Source organism: Pimephales promelas, chromosome 1 (genome assembly GCF_988280905.1).
Source record: "Pimephales promelas chromosome 1, fPimPro1.hap1.1, whole genome shotgun sequence".
Taxonomy (NCBI): domain Eukaryota; kingdom Metazoa; phylum Chordata; class Actinopteri; order Cypriniformes; family Leuciscidae; genus Pimephales; species Pimephales promelas.
Window position 1 is genome coordinate 24,668,672 of NC_142769.1, and position 23,429 is coordinate 24,692,100.

The 23,429-nt window shown below is 37.7% G+C and overlaps 1 protein-coding gene across 7 annotated transcripts in view; it reads right to left on the reverse strand.

The window, feature by feature from the left end:
- Positions 1-962: 962 nt before the first annotated feature.
- Positions 963-23,429, reverse strand: part of znf536 (zinc finger protein 536) — a 188,328-nt gene continuing 165,861 nt past the window's right edge. For 4 of the 7 annotated variants that reach the window (XM_039657708.2, XM_039657732.2, XM_089129365.1 and 1 more), the window contains exon 7: positions 964-4,577. In XM_039657708.2, coding sequence (XP_039513642.2) covers positions 4,324-4,577 — 254 coding nt within the window. In that variant the 3' untranslated portion in view covers positions 964-4,323. Of the gene's footprint in view, positions 4,578-17,244; positions 19,609-23,429 lie in introns of those variants that run through there. The other 3 variants (XM_039657745.2, XM_039657754.2, XM_039657716.2) reach the window with 2 other exon arrangements.

Below are 23,429 nucleotides of genomic sequence, written 5' to 3' on the forward strand. Positions count from 1 at the left end.
TAAAATATGACTGGAAGGTTTTATTAGTTGTGATGCAGACCTCCCAACTTTGTGCGAGGAGAGGGAAAATATGAAGGGTTATAGAGCGAACAATCTCTCGATAATTAACAGGAGGATAAACAAAACATAAATTTGGATATTGCGTTTATTTGGACTACCACTCAAATATGCGTGAACCACGCAATTTTAATTAAAATATAAATCTATGTGACACTCTGCCTCAGAGTTAATTATTCAGTGTTGTATAATAAAAATAAAGCCTATTAAACATGCCACACACTGTATTTCTCCATTAACAGTAAAACGAGCATGCATTGGGGACGTTTTAGATTCAAGGGCTGTGTGTTGAGCTTCCTCTTGTTTTCCCATCGTTTTCAGCTCTGGGTTATCTTAAACATATAGAGAGAAGGTGGCATAAAGGCTTGAAAGTCAGTGTTCAATTTTAACAATCATATATCTGCATGTGTCCTGTGTTGATGACTCTGTGGGTCTCAGTGTTACAGGTGGTGCTCATTACGGTTTATGAAAGCCATTTGATTTCATTTAGTGCTGTTCACGGCTCTCTTTGGTGCCACACATCAACAGATTATTTTTTTTAGTTTCACTATCCGTAAATGTTATGGCCAACAGTTGCAGCCATGAAGGAATATAAATGGTTTTAAATGCTTTTTGACAAAGATGGTGGTTTTCTGTGATTGCGTTTCATGCATTTTTTTTCTTGCGTTGTCTTTGCTTCTCTATTCAAACACTCAACAAAAAAGGACCTTTGTACATTTAACATATGCACACGTTTCAAGCCATATTTAAAGCCTTATATAAATATAAAACATTTATATTATAAAAACAAGAATGCTTGCACACTGAAAGCATTTCTAATGACCACAGCTTTCAAGACAATAAACATTGCTTCCAAAAAAGGAAATTCAATTGACTGAACTAGACACAAATGATTGAGACAAAGTCATTGTTTTAAGAGGTAGAGGTTTTATTGCGTAAAACACTGGATAAAACTGTACTGCTTCAAAGACATTAGAACCTCTAAACAGCAGAGAGAAAACAGCCATTGCTGAAAAAAAAAAAAAAAAACTTCTCGATAGTTCATCAGAACACCTTTTTTCTCTTCTCTTCAAACAGATGTGTGACAATAAATAATGACCAGGAATAATCCTTAAATACAATAACAAGTCATCTACTTGTTAAAAGCATATAAGTAGCAATATAATCCTCTAGCCTCCTCTGCAAATCTTCTGATATAGAAATATTCTTCATTTAGGAATGTTGGACAGTATAATGTTCATGATCACATACAATAGTATAGCATAGAGAAAGAAAACTGACATGATTTTATTTTTACATTTTTCTTTCCCCAAGAAGCACAATATATAGTAGAGCTCTAAAATATGCAAATGAGTGTACCAGTGAAAATGACATGGTTACAGATTCTTATGGGGTGGATTTGGAATAATACTGGGGGGATACATTAGCACCTGAAATTATGGGATGGACAATAACAATATAAACAAAGTTCCAGTGTCACTAAAAAAGAAGTATTGCCTGTCTCAGAGCTCCAAACATGGTCCAATAGGTCAGAATTAAGAAAAAGTGCTATGAATGGAATGTCTTTTTATTTTTATTTTTTTTTTTGCCTTTATTTTTTTCTTCTCTTTTTTAAAGTTTATTTATTCTAATATACTTATGTTGGAGTGTGCACACTAACATACAAGAAAAGCAAGCGACTGACAGTCACCAGAAAGTTTGCGTTGAAACCTCTACAATGGGCTCTATGCACGGCGTTTTTTCCGGTGAAGGATTAAGGATGCTCGATAACTTCCGCCGATCATAGAGTCCAATGCAATACCGAGAATTTATATTGAATTTTATACTCCATGGTTATACTAATGAAACGTTAGTCACAAAAACAGATAAAACAGACACCCCTCGTTGTGTTTATGCTTCTTTTTAAAATTATATTAAATAAACATAACTATATATAAAATTACATCTAAACGTATGTACGTTTCGTTTCAAAGACGGGAGGACAGTAAATATTGAAGACTCTGCCATAATCCCGTTTTCTCCGGTTTTCCTCCGCTTTAATCTACACAACCGGAAATGGACGAGCATCCTTACGTCAAATGCGGAACTTATGCGTGCATATAGCCCATTCAATGCAGTCAGAATGTTGCCCCTCTAGTAGAGCTCATACAAATAGTTGTATTAAATTTATCAACTCGATTTAAGGCAGTGAGAACTATCTTACCGTAATAAAAGAAGAAGAAGAAAAGGGCAACAACAAAGAACAGACCAAAAATAAAATACTTTAGTAACTTCCAGCGTTATGGTGAATTAAAGAACCATTGCTTGGAACCTCTACTGCTTGAACTTGTACAATCTCAGTGCACCACTTCGAGACCACTTTCAACTTTTCTCTATCTTTCCCTCTTTTTTTTCTCAAGATGTTGTGGACTTAGGGCTCTGATAAGGGTTTATGTTTTTATTTACTGCTTAGTGAAGAGTGTGGCGGGTATTTGTGGGTCCTCTAAACTCCTCCCGGCATGAATGGAGCAGCCGTAAGGCCCAGGGGTTTAAGTGCTGAGCTTCCCTGTGCTGAGAGGGAAGATATTGACTTTTTTTTAAAGCATGGATCATTTCTGTTTATCACAAAACATTAATATCCACCCGTCCCCCACCCCCCCAACACCCTTGCATCTCTAACCCGCTACCATACTTATTTACCTTCTAACCCCTGCTAGCCTTTAATAAAAAGAAGTACAATGAAAGTTGATACACTTTATTTTGTTCTTTAAGAGGCTTGATTTCAGAGGATCCAAACTGCCTGTATTGTTAATCTCTTTTAGTTGAGGAACATTCAGGACAACAAATGCACTCAAAAAAATGAGGCCATGATGATTCATGGCATTAAACAAAAAAAAAAATCAAACATAAAAAAGTAAAGATTATTAGAGAAATCAAAACATAAAAAAAAGCAAACCCATATCCTGAAGTTTAGATTACAGACATGTAGCAGAGAAGTGATTATCTATATACTTCATATCTACAGTACCCTCATAGTGCTGCTTTCTCGAGAGCTCTATAAAGAAGGTAGTCCTGCTGCGGGTCAATAAACCTCAGAAAAAAAAACAAAAAACAAAAAAAAAAACGCTACTTTTCCTTCATATTATTTCCAAGTCACACTTAACAAATAACATATTCACCTTCTTGGTTGCATATGGAAGTCCACCAGTTAGAAGGGAAGCAACATTTTATTGTCCTTTAAGGACAATAAAATTACCTTTTTTTTTCAATCTTAAAGAAGTGTTAATTGGAAATAAAGCACATTTAATGTGTCATTCAGTTGTGTCACTTCAAGTGACTTACAAATTACATCCTAAAACTGCACAACAATGAAAAAGAAGAAAAATATATGTCCACTGATTATAATACAATGTTATTGGCCGTCATTGATTTTTTTTTTCTACTTCATAGTAGAAATACAAGGAGGAAGGGAGAGAATGAGGGAGGCTGATAGGAAGTGCTACAGTCGACGACTGACCCTTCTGCGGCCCGGCTGTTCGGGCGACTAAGGTTTCTCTCGACGTGTTCTGAAAGAGTGAAGAGAGGCGAAATGGGGAGGGGGGAGGGGGGGTGGTGGTGGTTGAATGGAAGAAGCGTGGGAGGGGGGTTGAATTGATTTCCTCTGTGATGACAGCTCCAGTCAGGCTGGCACCAAACGCCCCAACCCCCCCATTTCACCATCCACATCCCTCCGTCCGCTTACTCCATCCCTGTGCGTCAGCGGCGCTGGGCAAATGGCCACTGGTGGTGTCATGTTCTTGAAGGATGTGCTCAACAGCTCCCCTCCATCTTTCTTTCCCTTCCAAATGTCGCGAAATCGTTGGTGCGGATCGTTTTTCTGATAAAAGCGTTATTTTTGGGACAAAAGACACTCTGAGGAATTTAATGACAGACTCTTTTTTTAACGTTGTCATTTTTTTCCCCTCTTCAGTAATGTCTCTTCAATGCACAATTCAGGCAACTCCAATAAGAGGCATGTATTTAGTTTCAGACTCATCAGAAATATGGTTCAGGTTTCTCTAGTTCATCATCTCTATCCTGTGCTTCACAGAACATTACTGAGGCTGAAGTGTTTCGATTTGGGAGTTTATGATCCCCAACTTAAGGAATGCTAGTTGGGTTTTTTTGAGAAGTACTTTACATTTTAGAATGATGCAGTGGGAATGCTTGGACGATGTAGTGTCATTATTACTTCAAACCTCTGAAGGGCCTTAGAAATCCTTAGAAAGGATCAAGTTTGACGCCACGTCACTCAAGAGAACGAGGAGCATCACCAGAAATACTTTCTCCCATGTTCACCTGGCCAGAGGAGGGAAGATTCCCATCCTCCGAGTTCCCAGAGACATCAGAGTCAATGCGAGAACGTTTGAAGCGTCGGTCCGGGTACTGGCTGTTGTCAAAGGGCATACGGTGAACGCAAAGCACGTGGGTCTTCAGGTTCCCTTTCTGAGAGGCGCTGTAAGGGCAGTAGCGGCACTGGAACGGCCTCTGACCTCCATGACCTGGGAAAGAAATCAGTGACATTATCATCCCGTACACTGTCAATTTCAAAAGAATTCAACATTTTGTGCCTGATTTTAATCAGAAGGCCCACATAACGCTCGTGTTTAGTATTTGTAAGGTACTCCGTTACAACCACCACAAGATGGAAGTTTAATCTTCTGATACATCAGTATGTATCAAAAGCATTTCCTTTACGGACAATCTCTGCTCTTCACGTGAAGACGTTTTCTTTGTGCGATATCCTACAGAACTCTGAAAGTGCTCAGCTTAGAGCAAGTACAACTGTTTAAGAGATTGGATCTGATCATCGGTGCATTGTACACAATGACCCTTAATAGCCCACACAAGTCTGTTTGAGGAATGCAGATTACGTGCCTATCATATCTGGCTCTCTTATCGGGCCCATCCACTTAGAGCAAAGCCAGGCACTTTCAGCTTCACATACTTTAGAACATTAATAACAGTACATTTGCTCTCCATTTTTCTCAATTCAATTTGAAAAGCACTAAATCAAATTAACATGGTGGTTTAAAATAGCAGCCGCGTTGGTGTGGAGAATGTAAAGTGGCTGCATTAAAGGTGTAGCCGCAACGCAACGTGAAAAATGTACGCATCCCCAAAGTAAATGTGTGTATCTTCGACTGCTTGCATTTGCGTGTGTGGCCCCCAAAAAAGAAGGATTTATTAGCACTTTGTGTTTGGCTTTGGAGTCTCAGCGGCTTTCGAATACTACAATGTCTGCTGAGGCCTCGGTACAAAGGGGATTGCTACACGTTTTAGAGCTTCCGATGTTCCAGTTGTCTGATAAGCAAGGCGGCGAAGCACAATCCCGGCTGCTTCATTCATACGCACTTTAATTTCATACTCCCTTACATTGCACTAAGACGGAGAGGCAGCATATTCTAATGCCACCAGTGTCACCAACTTTAAGTCAGCTTTCTTTCCTTTTTATTCTCTTTTCTTCTCCCATATCTTGTCTCTTCCTGAAGCGGCGGCTGTTTAGGAAAACACAGAGGGAGCTGGACGTTGTCGGAGATTGGTCCAACTGCCTCGGAACGGGGTGATTTTCAACCCCATTTAAAAAAGGAAATCTACATTTTCTGTATATGGGATAAACAGAATAAGTACAGAAATTCAGAGGAATATTGGGAGGAGAGCATTGTGCTCACTGTGGCTCTGATAGGACTCCAGATAAATGATTAACAGGCCCCAGAGACGAAAAAAAAAAAGAAAAAAGAAAAACAACGCCTATTGACATGTAACCTCTGTCACAGTTCTCGGTATGCATGCAGAAAGTTTCAAGCTCCAGCTTCCCTTTTTAAAGTGAGATAATACTGCTCTTTCAGGGTGCCTATTTGGTGGTCAAAATAATTGGCAAGAATGAACCATATTTCGAGGGCACATTTTTCTTATATCAAAAAGAGTATACTCATTGAGTCCCCTCTCAAAATGTTTCCCACAATAGTTGCCCCGATTACTTAAAAAAACGAATTGGGGCAATTTTGTTTTGTTGCTGCTTGTTCCTAAATGACAAAATAATAGGAGATTTTATGTACAAAGATTACAGAGTGTCATAGTGTGTGCCATACTAGTACACAGTTTGTTTTTTGAGTGTTCAAAGCAAAGCATGATAACATTTTCCTCAAATGCATCTCTCTTTCTTATTTTAGCACCTTCAATCTCTAAAACATAACACACAAATATTAAAACATCAGTGTTAACGCTAAACAGAGAGAGAGAGAGATAGAGAGAGGGTTGATATTGGGTTTAATACCGTCTCTGATATCTTTAATTCTAAAAAAGCAAAACGTTGACAATGAGGTATAGGGTTATATAGGGTGTGCTGAGTATTATTAGGATTAATTAAAGAAAAATAGAAGTTAGAAACATGAGTACAAGTGTGTGCTTGTGTTTATACTGGGGGACAATTGTCCCCATACATTCATTAAAGGGTTAGTTCACCCAAAAATGAAAATGTTGTCCCACGCCCGTAAGACCTCCGTTCATCTTCGGAACACAGTTTAATATATTTTAGATTTAGTTTTTGAAAATGTGTAGTTTTTGAAAACCCATTGAAAATGTGTACGATATACTGTCCTTGTCCAGACAGGAAATAAAGACATCATCAAAGTAGTCCATGTGACTGTGTTCTGAAGATAAACGGAGGTCTTATGGGCTTGGGACGACATGATGGTGAGTCATTAATGACATCATTTTCATTTTTGGGTGAACTAACCCTTTAAATCTAACAAAAACTCTCATTTGGGGAAATTATTTTTAATAATTCAAAAAATATATATTTTTATCTCTAAAATTGTAAAGCGTACTTGTTTAACCTGTAGTAATTATGATTAGCTTTACTTAAAAACAATAAAAGTCCAAGGTATGTCCTCATATACTGTAGGTAAATATCTATATGTGTGTCACAAAATCATGAATGTCAGCAGTGATGACATCTCTTTCTTTCTCTTTCTTTCTCTCATTCTTCTTTTCATAGCACTCCAGTGATTCACATCTACTGCAACTGAGGTGCCAAGTGACATGAACTAGTATGAGGAATTTTATTTCTCCATTCTCTCTCTCTCTCTCTTTTTCTCCAGTATGTGTCAGTTCTTTCCACATTTTTTTCATCCTGTTTCCCGAAACTGTGAGTCCTGTGTGAGTAAAAATTCCAATGTACTTGTTACCAATGGCCAATAAATCTTTTGAATGCTCCATGGCCAAAAAACACACATGGACACATTTGCACCTCTATACACACAAAGCTGTGCAAAACAACATATGCAACTGACAGGTGATTTTTATCTCCAACAACCCTTTTTGCCTCTTCCATCATTTTCTATCATTGTCTCAAAATAGAGAGAGAGAAAGAGTGCGAAAGAGTTCTATTATTTTCAGCGGTGTGCCATTATCACCCCTGCCTAATTAACCCCTGAAGGCCTCATAAGTGAAGATCAGAGGGTGAAGGAGAGGAGGGGGGAGAACCGATGACAACACCCACTTCCTGCAAATTCCACAATATCACTCCATCAATGTCCTTCTCACCGTCTATCATTCCAAAAATTAAAATAGAACAAAAAAAATCACAATTATTCATCCAGTTCACTCGTTTTCTCTCTTCTATATAACACACATTAACATCATTGGATCTAGTCTACTGTATATCTCATCTCCATCCTCTCTGAAGACACGTCTAATGCTCCCTCTTGTGGTGCCACCAGCTCTTACCCTCTCCTTTTCATTTTCCTTTTCTTATCTCGTCACTTTCAAACACACACACACACACACACACAGAGAGAGACATGGAGGTGCTTTGGCATGTAATCAAAATCAGTCTTATATAAATTCCATCTGATGCCAGACCTACCATCTGTGAAAGAATGCTGCCTCTCACCTCTGTCTGTCTGTGAGAAGTCACCCTCTCCAACGCTCACTAACAAAGAGTGTGTATGTGTGTGTGTGTGACATAGAAAGAGCGGGAAGAAGGGTGTTGAGGAGGAAAAATGATTAATTTGCAGAATGCTTGTGATTTGCTCATATATTATTATAACAGCTCATCAGCACATGACGAATCCCTTGCCCCACGCAGCAGAAAGAACCTGCAGGGCTTCAGCATTTTTACTGTGTGTGTGTTTACACACTCGAGCATGTGTCTCTGTGTATGTGTGGCATGTCTTTGAGAAATAATAGCTCATGAGCATGTCATGAATGTCTGTTTCTGCATGTGTGTGGCTTTGTTTGGGAGGAATACTGCATGTTTAGTGTGTGTGTATGTGTGTGTGTGTGTGTATGGGCTGGCACCTGACAGACTGCAGAGCCTCTAATGACTTTCAGATGCTCACTGTGAGTAACTCCAGCTTGAGAACGAGCGAGATAGGAATACTGAAGGAGAGAGAGAGACTTCCGCTCTACGGGTGATTAGGGTTTAAACACTCACATCCTTTCAACTCACACTGTAGATATGAATGAGTTCACCTGAGTTAAACGCTTCCGCTCTGTGTCAGTATCACACAAATAAGAATGTGTTTAGCTATTCAAAACAACAACAACAATGCAAGTCATATTGCTTTTATACAACAGTTCAACAAACAGTTCATTTTGAGTGACTCACATTTTAGATGCGATATACTTTTATTTTTGGAGCGGCAATTAAAACATTTCTAAACAAGGCCACAGTTAGTATAGTGGTCTTGAGGGAATCAGCGTTTTTTGAACATTTCTGAATGATTAACAAATCGGTTGAAGTAATCATTCAATGACTAGCTCATAAAGTAATTGGCTGCATCCGAAATCGAATTCTCTATGCTATGATTCTCTCTATTACTTTACAACTGTTAATGGTTCTATACAGTTTTAATGTGCAGTACAAATTTAATCTGGACATACTATATTTTTGTTATATTGTCCTTGTAAAGTGACCTATACCAGTGTCAGTTACTGGCATTCACAAACCCTCTCCCATGGCCTAATTGGATAGTAAAGCATCCATTGATCATTCACTTCAAATCATCCAGGTGCTTTTCACCTACTGTTTTATGAGTGTTGTCTATTGATTTTACATAGTATTTGTCACCGACTACTGCATATAGGGAAGTAGGCATATTCGGATGCAATCAGTCTATTTTTTCTTTGTTCCTGGATGAAGCAAAGAATTTTTAAACAAATCTGTTAAATGAATCGTTCACTGATGTATAAAGTCACTTCTATCATTCTTAAGTGAATCAGTGTATTGAACAAATTGAATAAATGAATTGATCAATGATTAACTCATAAAAACAGTCACTCGTCGCCACCCTCTGGCATAACGATGTATCCTGCAGAAAGAGTAACTGAAAAATACCCACCAATACACAAACTGACAGTCCGTCGAAAGAGAGAGACAAGCAAATCAGAATCGAGGACTAGAACATACTGTTGTCTAAATGTTAAAATTCAAAACGTGCTCAAATATCACCTGCGTCTGAGTTATACCCTGAGTGCCATATTGATTTCTGTTCTTAAAATGTTTATGAACAACATACCCATAATGTGTTTCTGTAAGCAAACCTATGTCTGCCTATAAGATAAAACGATACTCTGGGCCTTTGTGATATTTCAAATATGATAAATATCTGTAGGAATCACACAAAGCTGTGCATGTGTGTGTGTGTTTGGACCCGGGTTTTCTGCTCTGTGGAGCATGTTACATATCCTTGTGCTTATATCTGAGTGGAAACTTTCTGTCCCTCTCTGTGTGTGTTTGAGTGTCACCTACAGTATATGGAAGAGAAGGAAAAGATAAAGAAAAACAGAGGGAGTGTGTGTCTGGGGAGAACGCAAGCCACAGAAGGTGTGAGCAGTAAAAAGTGATGTACCATCTGTCGGCCAGTAATAACCTGCGTGTTGTAAAGGCTGGGAGATTACTCAGCAAAGAGAGCTTCCAAACACCCAAATCCCTCCGCAACGTTAGTGCGCTACGCACTATCTCTCCCCACCTGCTCCCAAAACCCTGCTGAGAAAGATTCCACACTAAAACCGACATCACACCTTCAGATCCACTCGTTCTGATTCGGAAATCACAAAGAAGCAAAAACACCACTACAATGAGCACCACTGAGCTGAACATCTATGCACCTGCATTGTGCTTAATAATAATATTTACCTTAGTAAAGTTTTATCATTATAAAGTTTAAATGTATTCGATATCAAGAGGATTCCATAAAAAAAAAAGGAACAGTTTTGAATTTTGCTAATGAGCCTCTATAGTCAACCACAATGGTTATTTCTCAAACTGAAAAGAAAAGCTCTGAGAGATTGTACTACAGCACTAAATGCAGCTCTAATGGTAATAGTTTGAAGAAATGATGCTGTAGTCGGACTCTCTAAGGGGAAAAACAACAACACAGAATAACTTGGATTTGGGATTGTGTGTGTATGTATCAAAAGCAAACTCTAAAAGCTCCACCGGGGGAAGCAGCCCCCATGTTAACCGCTGAACTAGATTACAAACTGATGCAGCAGGCGGGCGTACCTCTTAATATACTCTCTGTTTCTCTGCTATGCATTTCCCAGTCTGCCTGCCACTATATCTCTTTTCAATCTTCCTTACTTGGCTTCATTTCTCTCTTTTCTGAACAAATGGAATTCTTTGAAGTGTTCCAGAGCGTTTCGTTTTGTTTTTCCACACGGACATGTCTGAGTAACAGTGTGCTGAAAGTTAAGGGAAGGATTTTTGGGATAATAATACCCCTTCCTTTACTGACAGTGCATGAGAGGTGCTGGCAAGGGTCTGCATGGAGTCCCGTGATTGGTCAAGAGTTAGAAAGGCTCATGGGTAAAAGGCAGTATATACATCATGCGATGAGAGCGATGTGTCAGGCAGTCTCAGCAGGACTGTGTGTCTGTGTGTGGGTATCTGTGTGGCCAGGGGAGGAAGTTCATGAGTACTCATCTGCAGGACTGCTCACTTCTCTCCTTCTCTCTATCCCTAAAGAGCATATTGCTGCACATTCTAGTGCTGAGCTGTCACGGCAGACACATAATAAATGTCTAGGAGTGTGTGCGTGTGTGTGTGTGTTTTGCGAAGTAGAGAGAAAAGAGAACATCTCATACCTGATGAGTTTCACTCTGAATTTTGTCATTCTCAACAAAAAAAAGTAAAATAAAATAAAATAAAAAAGTACTGTATGGCTAAGTGATGCATCAGCACGTTGATATGTACGGGAACGCAGGGATCATAACGCTGACATTTATGCAACACTGAACTATTTAGAATGCTTAAGGTAACATGTCATTCTGAGAAAATTACGGACAGTTAAGGTATTAATGATTTTACAAAAAAAAAAAAAAAAAAGAAGGTATTATGTTCATATAGATGTGATCATTGCATATATATATATATATATATATATATATATCAACACAGAGAACCAAAACATTTGCCATAGCTCTTCATATGTTGTAATGTAAATTGGGGCTCGATTTTAAACTGCAGATTTTAGGTCTTCTTTAAAATATGTATTTCCATATCAGCTAGTTTACATGGGTAAGTCTGATCTGTATTAATGCTTATCCATAATCTTAAAATATGGCCAGTGTCTGTGCAGGTTGTGTATCATAGTAAATACAATTATTCACACACTTCATTTTCATTTGTTGTTACATTCATCACACATTATCATTACAATTAAGCACGAAACATCGGCCTTTGTGTATGTCTAATTTAATTGTATCTGACTCAATTAAGTTAATGGGTAAATCTAATTGACAAAGCTAATGACGGCTGTGATGTCAAAGATTTCAAAGATAAACAATTTAGGCTAAATCTATAAATATATAAGTATATATATATATATATATATATATATATATATATATATATATATATATATATATATATATATATAAAAAACAACTAAATCCGTATGATTACATGATTTGTGGAATAATCACCATGACAGTTTTTCTTTAAAAAGCTATGAAATAGTTTGTTATAAATATGTCATAAATATTTTTGCAAGCAATATATTGAGTAAGCATACCACAATAACAAAATGTATTAAAATGTAGTTTTCTGTGAGGGTAGGTTTAAGGGTAGGCTAGTGTAAAGGGATAAAATATACAGTTTGTACAGTATAAAAATCATTACGCCTATATGAAGAATCACCACAAAGATAGCAAAACCATGTGTGTGTGTGTGTGTGTGTGTGTGTGTAATATAATATATGATGAAAGTGATAGATAAATGAAAGCGAATATATTTGCAGCAAGCAGTTGTTCCTCAAGGCCTCCACACTTGAAAAGACAATCAAAACATTCCCTTTCCCACAGTCCTCAGCACTAAGCAGACTGATCTGATATGAAATCATTACGCCTATATGAAGAATCACCACAAAGATAGCAAAACCATGTGTATGTGTGTGTGTGTAATATAATATATAATGAAAGAGATATAAAAATGAAAGTGAATATATTTGCAGCAAGCAGTTGTTCCTCAAGGCCTCCACCTCCACAAAAGACAATCAAAACATTCCCTTTCCCACGGCCACAGTCCTCAGCACTAAGCAGACTGATATGAACAAAGGCAGAGGATGGAGGTGTGTGTGGCTGAAGCTCCAGCACTGGGTGTTGTTCTGCTAGCCATAACATGATCCCATGGCTTTCTAATGGCTGGCTAAAGGGGAGCAAGGCAGGCCGCGAGCATCACTGGACCTCCAGCAGGACTAAGTGCTCATCTGCTCAGGTATCAATAACATTTCCCATCAGCTTTTATACACCAATACTGATTTTTTTTTTTTTCCCCCATGCAGACACGGAACATATCGATGCAGACGCAATGGGCCTATGTGACTGTTTGCACGTAAGCTACCTGGAAGTAGATGTAAAATTGAATAAAATATCTCGCTCTCTTGTTACATGTTTCTCGTGGATTTCCCGTCCACCTCCATCGTCCTCTCTCTTCTCATCATTTCCTTTCTATTTTGTCCCCAGGACCAATTTGTCTGCTGTAAGAGAATTCCCTGAGTTCGGAGGAGTCGGTGGAGAAGGCTTTGGCAGTGGGGGGTGTGTAGGTTTGGGGGTGGGGGTTTAGGAAGGGCCACCTCCAAATAAGTTCCATTAATCACCCAACACACTCTAATGTAACTAATATTTTACAATTAGAGGAGACAAGACGGAGCTCCGAGCCATCTATCTCTCTTATACCACATGATCATCGATTCATAAGACCCTGCCTGAGAGCTGAGCAAACACACACACACACACACACACACACTCTTGTTAAGTTGCACGTGTATGTGTGTGAGACTGTATGTGCTCGCCGATGATGAGCATTATGACACGGTGTGTATCCAGACGCCCAGAGAGCTCTCGAATGGTGACAGATGACTGTTGTCTGCGTGCGTGTAAATGAGAGAGGAAGAGTGCGCAAAAATGTGTAAAAATGTGAAAAGGCTGTCAAAGAACGTATGATAAGATTGATTACGGATTGACTGCAGATTGAAAATGGAAATAGAGTGCAATTCTCTCTGCAGACAATGCGTTTCTCTCTCAGATATCATTTAGTTGCCCTTAATGACAAGATATGCTAGTGTATAAACAGGCTATAATCCATGTGACTGACTTAGTGGCAGAACAAAAATATATAAGGTCTGAATGCTAAAATGTCTGTCACAAGCTCTCACATCATTTCTATCAAGATTTACTGATGTAATATCCATTTCTTGATTGTAATCTATTATATGTCATGTGTTGGTGTTCAAAGAGTGCAGTGTTCATCCTCCATTAGAAGCATTGTTGCTATAAGTTGGTTTATATCACCACCTGGTGGTGTGAATTAAGAATTGCGTTTGCTATAGTATGCAGCCAGCATGCAGGCCAAATGAAAGCCAGCTGAACAAATGAGAGAGAAGAGAGGTTCAAGCGCAGGTCACCATCTGCCCAGCTACAAGTGCTGGCACACAGCAACCCAGCCGCGCAGTCCTCTTACTTAAACACATCAGCTACATACACACACTCACATAAATATGACACCAGAGACAGAGTGACACTAATGCGCTGAAATACCTTTTACAATACGTAAATGTACGCACACAAATATCCTTATTAATTATCAATATATCTTATAAAAATAAATATTATCTTGATAACTTTGTATGGTAACTAAAAGATTACCAAACTCCAAATTAATACATAACTGATACATGAAATTAAAAAAAAGAAAGAAAGTAAAACAAAAACAAGCTGCTAATTCACTACATTTGAGTGCTGTGAAACCAGCCTAAACCAGCCAAGACCATCAAACAAGAGGGAGAAAACAGTATGATCTAAAATAAACAAATGGTCAAACGCATGTACGTATTTTTGGGGTAACACTTTATAATAATGCCTAATTTGTCAACATTAATGCATCAGATATCATTAACTAACATTGAAAATGAACTTTCCCCAGCATTTATTAATTTAGGTTGATGTTAATTTACTCATAAGACATCCATAATGCATGGACTAATGTTACATATCACTGTCCATAATTAGTTCATGATGTCTACCACATTACAAAAATGGTGAAGAGTACAACTAATGTCGTAAAGGGTAACACTTTAGTGTCCTTGTTACACGTTATGTACTCACTATATTAATAAAAGTAAATAAATAATCATTACATGCAGCTAACTAAACTAAACCAAACCCAAATCTAATGGTAAGTGCATGTTGTTAATTAATATTACTCATTACTTAAATGTATAACTACACTGTAACAAGAACTATACCAATAACCACATTACAGTGTAAGTATACATTTAAGTACAGAGTACTATAACCACACACACTTACTTTAGGGTTAGGTTATAGGATTGGGGTTTGATTTAGGGTTAGTTGCATGCAATTATGCATAATTTATAGTTATTACTACAGTAACTACTGTACATGTGTGTAACAAGGGTAAAGCGTTACCCAAAACTCAAAAAATCTCGAACAATGTTACTAATTTTTTAAAGATATCATTAGATTTGATAAGATAATGCATATCGTAAAGATATAGCTTGACTTTCTTCAATTTCTTCACTCAACAGCTCCAGACAAGCTAGACACAATGAGGGGGTGCAGGGAAATGAAACGGTTATTTTTTCAGGATGTGAGTTTTATTAGGTCCAGGCCTTTCTCCATCTGGTCTAGTGTAGCTGATCCGTTTAAAAATTAGTCAGGCGTTGACCTCAGACACCTCCCCTCACCGGGTCTTGACGGCAGGTTAACACAAATATGGATCCCATCAGACTAAAGGGTATCAGGTTTCCCTCCACTGAGACCCCGCTAACCCACAGGAAAAGGTTAAGAAAAACATGAAATACGGAACTATAATGGGAAAATGTTCCCTCAGTCTGCGGTGTGTAAATGTGCGTGTGAGAATGGTTTTCATGTGTTTAGAGAGCAGGGTCTTATCTCTCTGAGGTATTGACACAACAGGCCTCTGTGCCAAAGGGTGTCAGTTTATCGCATGTCACTGGCCTACGTTGCGCGAGTGTGTGACGGGGCAAATCCATCTCTGAGAGAGGGAACGTCCTTGAGAGTTATGTCCTGTGCTTATATGTGTTTCTCTGATACAATTAATGACATCAGAGAAACAGCAGACATATGTGCCTATTCCACTTTCATTTCAGATCTTAGAAAGTCAAAATAAATAAATAATTTAGGCCACAATGCTGAATTGTATGTTTACATGGACTACAGAATATATTGTCTTGACTGAAAAAGTTAGAAAAGGCAAAGAGAAAATTGGAAAAAAAAATAAATAAATAAATAGGATGAGCATCAATTGGCACACTAGTTTCCAGCTCTCACAGGTTTGGTGAATTAACACGGCTATAGCCCTAGGGTAGAGAGCCACAGTTAGCAGAAACACAGCCGGTAATGCGAGCTGTCATAATCCGCACTGCTCCCGAGTCAGACACACACACACACACACACACACACACACGCACGCAGAGGCCTGTAGCCCTGCAGCTAACACCATGTACTACGCTTAACATGGGAGTCAGGGGTGCAGAGAAACATGGAGGACAGAGAATTGTATCATTTCTGCTGTCTATCGTACAAGTCCTCAACTTACATGTGTGCTTAAATGTTGCCATGTGTCTCTGCAATTCTATTTGAGAGAGAGCTGGGTTTAAAATCTTGTTAAATCTTGATCATTTAATTGTAGCCCATAAAAGTCCTCTATGCTTATTGTATTTTGTCTTTCCAGTAAAATGTTAATATTCCTAAATGTTAACTCAAAAAGCAACATTTTGTCACTAAAAATACCTTCAGTGCATTTTGTGCATGTTGTCTTGTTCTGCTGGTAGATTTTTTCCACTCACAATTATATACTGTATATATGAAGAGTTCAGATGCAAAACCCTCTAAATGCCATTTGAAATTTTCTTCTAAAATGACCATTTTTATCAAGCTTGCATATTTAAGTCCAGTAATTTCACTTAAAAAATGATTAATAGGTAATCTTCATTGCAATTTAAGTGAAATTACTAAACTTAAATATACAAGCTTGATGAAAATGATCATTTTAGAAGAAAATTTCAAATGGCACTTAGAGGCTTTTGCATCTGAACTCTTCATATACATGAACATCAAAATGAAAATTCATACAAAGGTGATATTTCTTAAATGTTTCATGTGCTCACCAAGACTGGAATTATTTGATAAAAAATACAAAACAGTAATATTGTGAACTTCATTAATTGTATTACAAAATATTTAAAAATGCAATATATTCCTGTGATGGAAAAAGCTTCCAATTTCTTTCAGCATTACTCCGGTCTTCAGTGTCACACGATCCTTCAAAAATCATTCTAATATGCTGAATTTGCTGCTAACAATTATGCTTATTGTTTCTTTTGCTACTTTATATTTTGTTTAAACAGTGATGATTGGTGAATAAAATATTCAAAAGAAAAGCATTTATTTGAAACAGAAATCTTTTGTAACATTATATCAAATTACTTTACAGTTATATGGAACACATTTAATGTTTAATTTGTCCTTGCTGAATAAAAGTATAAATTTCTTAAAAGAAAACAAAAAAAAACTTTAGTTTGTGGTACATTTATTGCACCCTTCCCTCACAGAACGTTTTGTAAGTTAAAATTGCAACTATGTAGCACAAAAAATGCTCAGTTGTTCACACTGGTGTTTCATAGTTTGAATACATTTTATTTCTCATTATAAGTACAGTTCAGTAGTTACAAAACAAAGCATCTGCCATGAAGATACAGCAACCAAATGAAAATCATACAGTCCACAAGACAGCTCAGAGGTGTGGAATGCTCATATATTAGTCCAGAAGGACAGAGAGAGAGAGAGAGAGAGAGAGAGAGAGAGAGAGAGAGAGAGAGAGAGAGAGAGAGAGAGAGAGAGAGAGAGAGAGAGAGAGAGAGAGATGCTCAGTTATACTACACAGAGGAGGGAGCCAGAGGTGTGCTCATCTATAACCAGTGTATATAGGGATTGGTCAATACATATCCTATCACTGACCCCCCCTGTCATAAGTCCTTTACCTTACCGTAGCCTGTACTAGTTTACTGAAACTAGTTCACTAAACAGCTTCACTTTGAGACTTTATTTATTTATTTTTTTATTTAATCGTAGCATTTACAATAAGACATAACCTTGTTTGGAAACTATAAAAACAAGTTCAATTTTCAGAGATGTGTTTTAATTTTTTTGTATTTCTTTTATTTTTTTGCAAAGAGGACAACTAAAGAATATATCTGAAGAGACTGGACTCGAACGCATCAGTCTACACACAATGACTTCGATGAAGTTCATTGAATTGATTCTCAAAGCAACATAGATGACCATCATAAGATGAAATAGTTTGAACTACACAGACCAAATCAGCAGAGTTCACAAAAGATTAGAGAGAATATCAGTCCACAACGTCAAGGGACGCACAAACACGCACGCACACACGCACCTTCATTTTCCGTTAGCGATCTGCGTACTGTATAGACTGGATTTTCATTTACTATCACAGTGCAAAATACTTCAGGGGGGAAAACCTCAGTTTGTATCTGCTTGCATGAGGCATATGGGTATATATATACTGTATGGGTTTATATGCTTGCAGCAACAGAAGAAGATTGTCAAATCTTTCTCTTTTTTTTTCCTGTTCTTTTAATGTTATTGGTATTTTACAAAGGTGAAAGGCAAAAATTACAGTACTAGAGAAGAATACTCCAATCTAATACCTACACTCTAAAACAGCTAGCTTTGTAAATGCAACAACGCATGACTGTATCTATGGCTAGACAATACTTGTTTCTTTTTTTCTTTTCTTTTTCATTAATAATTGAATACATCAAACCATTTCAGTAGTCAGTAACACTTTGCAACACTGATTGGTGGCAGTATATTACAAACACAATCTCATAACCAGAGTACTTGAAGTGAGCAAGACTGAGATCAAAGCATGTAGGGTTAGGGGCCGCGTTTCTGTTTGATTTCTGCAGGCTGCGCGTTCGCAGTCTCCTTGGCTCGTGCCGTTTCATCAGACACGCTCGATGTAAACTAGTTCTTCCGTCACCTCGGCTGTTTTTTTGTTTTGTTTTTTTTGTCTCGAGTGCTACAGCGTCCTCTTTCTCAGGAGTTCAGCTCTGAACGTCTCACAAACACAACAAATCGTGAAATCACAGAGCCAGTTCTCAAAGAAAAAGGCGTAGCTTCCCTTTTTTAAACGCAGTGTTCTCGTTTCCTGAATGTACTGGATTGTCATTCTTCTGTTTTGACGTCCAGGCACTGACTGCTAAGAGTGTGCTGAGTTTTTGACAAGGATGTGCTTGGTCTCCAAACGTGTAGCGAGTTGGTCCAAACGTCCAGAGGAACGGTTTAGGAAGCCTCAGACAAATAACACTGGTGAAGATTCAGTGGGCAATGAGAAACACCGACAGAGAGAGGGAGAGAGAGAGGGAGAGAGAGAGAGAGAGAGACAGGGAAGTCTGTACGGTTTCTCATTTTCTCATTCTGAGACTGGCAACTCTCCACCATCTTGGTTCAAGGAATGTGTTGCTCTGAGGGACAAGCACTTCAATGTTTCCTCACTAGGTCAAAGTCAAAAAAGCAATTAAAAACACAGAAAGTATTTATCAGCTACACAAGGGAGGATTCAAGACACATAAAACACAGGAAGCAAAAAAAAATGTTGTTTTTTTTTCCCCCTCACTGTTTCCAGCTCACTAAACATCAACAGATCTTCTTCCCTCCATCCAGCGAGAACGCTCGTGTAGGAAACCATCTGAGCTGTCCAATTTATTAGTCTTTTTTTTTCTTCTCTCTCTTGAAGTCTTTTACGTTAAATAATGCTTTTGATAAGATAATGTCCTTCATTGTCACAATCCTCGTCCTCTTTTCCGTCGCCTGCTCTTGGCCGCTCAGTCCAGTAGGGGGAGGTGATGTTAGTTTCTGATTAGTCCTGCATCTCTGTGTCAGTTAGGCTATGTTCAGGGGTAAGAGCAGGACCAAACCTTCGGGACGCCTCTTCCTCCGCCCACAGATGAACTAAGGTTAAGAGAACAAACGCAGATTAACACCACGGCCTATGTCCTTCCCCCTCTCTCTCTCTCTCTCTCACTCAAATATATAACTTTTGACAGACCATCATTAACAGAAAACAAGAAAGAGAGTCAAATCAAACCATATTATTATGTTTGCTATCATTTATTTTAAATTGGCATCTCAGAAGGACATAAAATTCAAAGAACTATTATTAGCCTGTGATAATGACTAAAACATGTTTTATAAAGAATTCAACTGACTTAAGGTCCATCAAATGTGGCCAAAATGTACATCCTTCGATTCCCTTGACTAAAAACAAATGTTTTGAACAAAAATGAATCACTTAATTATGATTTTCAAAGCAGTAATTATGAGACAAAAAAAATGGTTTTGGGTACATTTGGAAAGAAATGAACGACCACTGTAATGCTTTTGTGTGTTTAAATGTAAACTATTAACCACTCCATTCATTCCTCTAATGCCACTAAAGAAAACGCATCTTGTGAATCGTATGATAAAATATTAGATATGGGAGGAGGATAATTTGAACACTTTCAGACTTCTTCAGCTCTAATATAAAGATATAAATATATAAAGTCTTCTAATATAAAGACAATAACTCTGTGAACATTGCACTTGTGCAATTACTGCTGAAGTTTGAATCCGGCGAAAATGCTTACTGCTTTTTTTTTTTTTTTTCTATTTATGTGCTATCGTTGTTTGAACTAAATAATATAAATGTTGTTTAATTCCCTCTACAACCTCTAAGAAAATTATTTGGCAATAAAATCTACAGAGTGCATTTCCGAGTCGTGTTCTTTTAAAGTGCCTCTATGAAAATGACAAAATGAAATTAAAACATGCATTTATTTGAGTGTGCTCTCGCAAGAAATGTTATGGAAATGAAACGAGGAGTCAGTTCCCCGCTAATAATGGAATAAAACATCGTCATTTAGATTTGCCAAAGAGCAATAACGCTGACGCCCACTCGCTTTGCATTATGCACACATCTCAGATGTGCTCTTCTTTAACAGACACACTTTCCACTCAGATGTCAGGCGCTTCTGAAATTGCTTATATAGATTAAGAAATATAATTAACCACTTTTGTGTTCTGAGATAGAAATTATTCTTATGCATTTTTTTTTTCAATAATCGCACATCTTTTTTTAAGCACAAATGCCACTACTCTACTTATATATGAAAGTAGACTGTACAAAAATATAGCATCAATAGATTATGAATAGATTATATTGTTTTTACATAGCTTTAACTCATCAAAATAAGTTAAGCAATTTTCAACTTCAATTATGTATTTTTTAGGTAATATAAAATTGAAAAATATAACATTTTAAATGTAGTTTTAAAGGTAATGCAATTTAAGTTGAAAAAATGACTTAAACATCCAAGTTGATTTTACAAATCACTTTTTTTACAGTGATTTGTTAAAAAATAAATAAATAAATACATTTAAAAAAAAAACAGTTTTCAGTTACTTATGCCTTACAGAAATACCCTATTCCCAGTCAGCTATAAGTAATGTATTCCATAAACATAAAATGTGTTCAATAATACAGTGTACAAAGAGAGTAGTATTTGACTGGTCATGTGATCTCAACATGTCATAAAATAAAAAAGCTATTACTAGCTAGGCCACTTTTTTTTTGTCTGGAGTCTTAATATAATGTGTAACCTACATCAAAAAAAAAAAAAAAAAAAAAAAAAAAAAAACCTTAAATAAATACCAAAGATAAGCAAAGCAAACCACTGATTTCTTTTAACCGTTCAGGCTGAAGGGTGCAGTGCACATTTTGTCCAAGAGATGGCAGTATGAGCCCTCGAATTATCTTTCCGCCCAGCTTCATGTTGAAAATAAGATCTTGTTACTCAATGTCAATTTCCTTTAACCTGCTGATATTTCATGTTAATCTACAGATAAAGTGTTTGATATTTATCAAATCTGAAGTGATTGGCAGTGTTTTGTACAGCTATACTGTGGTCGCGGCTCTACAGCTGTCTGCTGGCATTTTTTTTTTTTTTTTTTTTTGGTTGTGCGTCCATGAGGAAATTAAGATAATCATAACCATAATGATAATAAATTATGTTCTCAGGTTTTAAAACGCCTGGTCTCCCAGGGGCCAGTGCTCTTGGTGACTTCCTCTTAAAGAAAGTTCTGGTAATGAGTTACAGATTCCGCCCCATATTTGATTTTCACTCTTCATTAACTAAGCCACCTGGAATGTTATTATTTAAGGACGCCATTTCTTTTCCCCAAACAACTGCCACTGCGATCTGGAGACTAGCACACCAACTTTACGATCCTAACAACTTTTTCCTCCTCCTGTTCTGATCAATTTTGAAGCCTCCCTGTCCGCATGTGGAGTGATTGCTTAATTATTTTGCCACCCTAGAAGTATTTATCATACTCTGGCCTGTCACATTATGCTGTCATCAGTCTATTTTTTTTCATAGCTTGATTCATGCGTCTTTGTTTGTGTTTGCCCAAACATTAGTTTTCTTTGTCATTATTTCAATACAAATAAAAAAGAAAAGTTAAATTATTTTTACATGATCAACAGGAGAACTTTAAATGGTAGGGAAAATGACACTACTTTTACCACTGAATCAAAGCGAAGGAATAAAATGTGGCGCCCTCTACTGCTCAAGTGTGATAATACACTCTCACTGTGAGACAAGAGAGGGCCCTGGAAAGTAATACAAGACATATGGTAAGAGGACACATAGCTCCAGGATCCATCTTATGTTAATACAAGTGTCATGCTTAACAGAATGGCTAAATGAAAAGGCAGACAGAACAATAGCACAGCACAAGGCTGGAAGCAAGCTCAGTTAACAAGGGCCAGCACACTTGGGGAAAAGCGGGGCTGTCTGAGTCAAAGTCCTGACATTTCCTAACTGCTTCTTATTATTCCCGGACCACAGAGTTAAGGCGAAGAGCGCTCCCATCTAAAACACAGGGCCGCTTTATACCCTGACCTCCCTCAGGTATTCTATTTTTACCATGAAATCTACTTAGTGAATATTTGTGTTTCAAAGGCCTGCTCGTTTTAGGTTTCCTGGGAACAGGGGTCATTTAATTGGAGGGAAACGCGAGGATATGAATTTCAGAACTTTTGAATACATGTTTAAACAATCAGATAAGGCAGACCATGCATTATGGAAAGGAATCGGGAACATTTATTTTGCACGTGCCCTGCTATTTTTACCGCATTATGTAGCTACTAAGTGCTTAGTCTAATATCCTCTGTTTACAGGAAAACTTCAGTTCAGCTCTTTTTGGTAGTCTAAAAGTCTCTGTTTTTCGATATGAATGAAGTCTAGATGTAAGTGATGTGGTTCACCATCATCTCCTGCTGAACACAAACACAACACACACCGCACATTCTGCCATGGAGGGTGGCTTTGTTCTCTCCCAGGCATCCGGTGCTGCTGGAAAAGAGTTGTTTTTGGCAAAGGTAGACCTCATTGTACAGCCCAGTATTTATAAATATGTAAATACGAGTCAGCGTGCGAATACACACACATATAAGCGGGCCGAACGCAAGGAAGTGCACCCAAATCATATTTTTAGAAGGTTTTAATGAATACAGGATGTTTATGAATACCATTTGTGGGGATTCACAAAGACTAGAAGAATCCTCGCACACCACCCCCCTCTCTCCCCTTAAAGCGTAAAAGAAACCCAACGTTTCTGGAGGAAACGGCAGAATTGTACGTTTGGCGCTTGTGTGGGTTCAGATTGCTTTTAGATAAGTATACGGAGAAGCAGGCGACCTCGTGCTCGTGGCACTCTTGAAAAAGTCC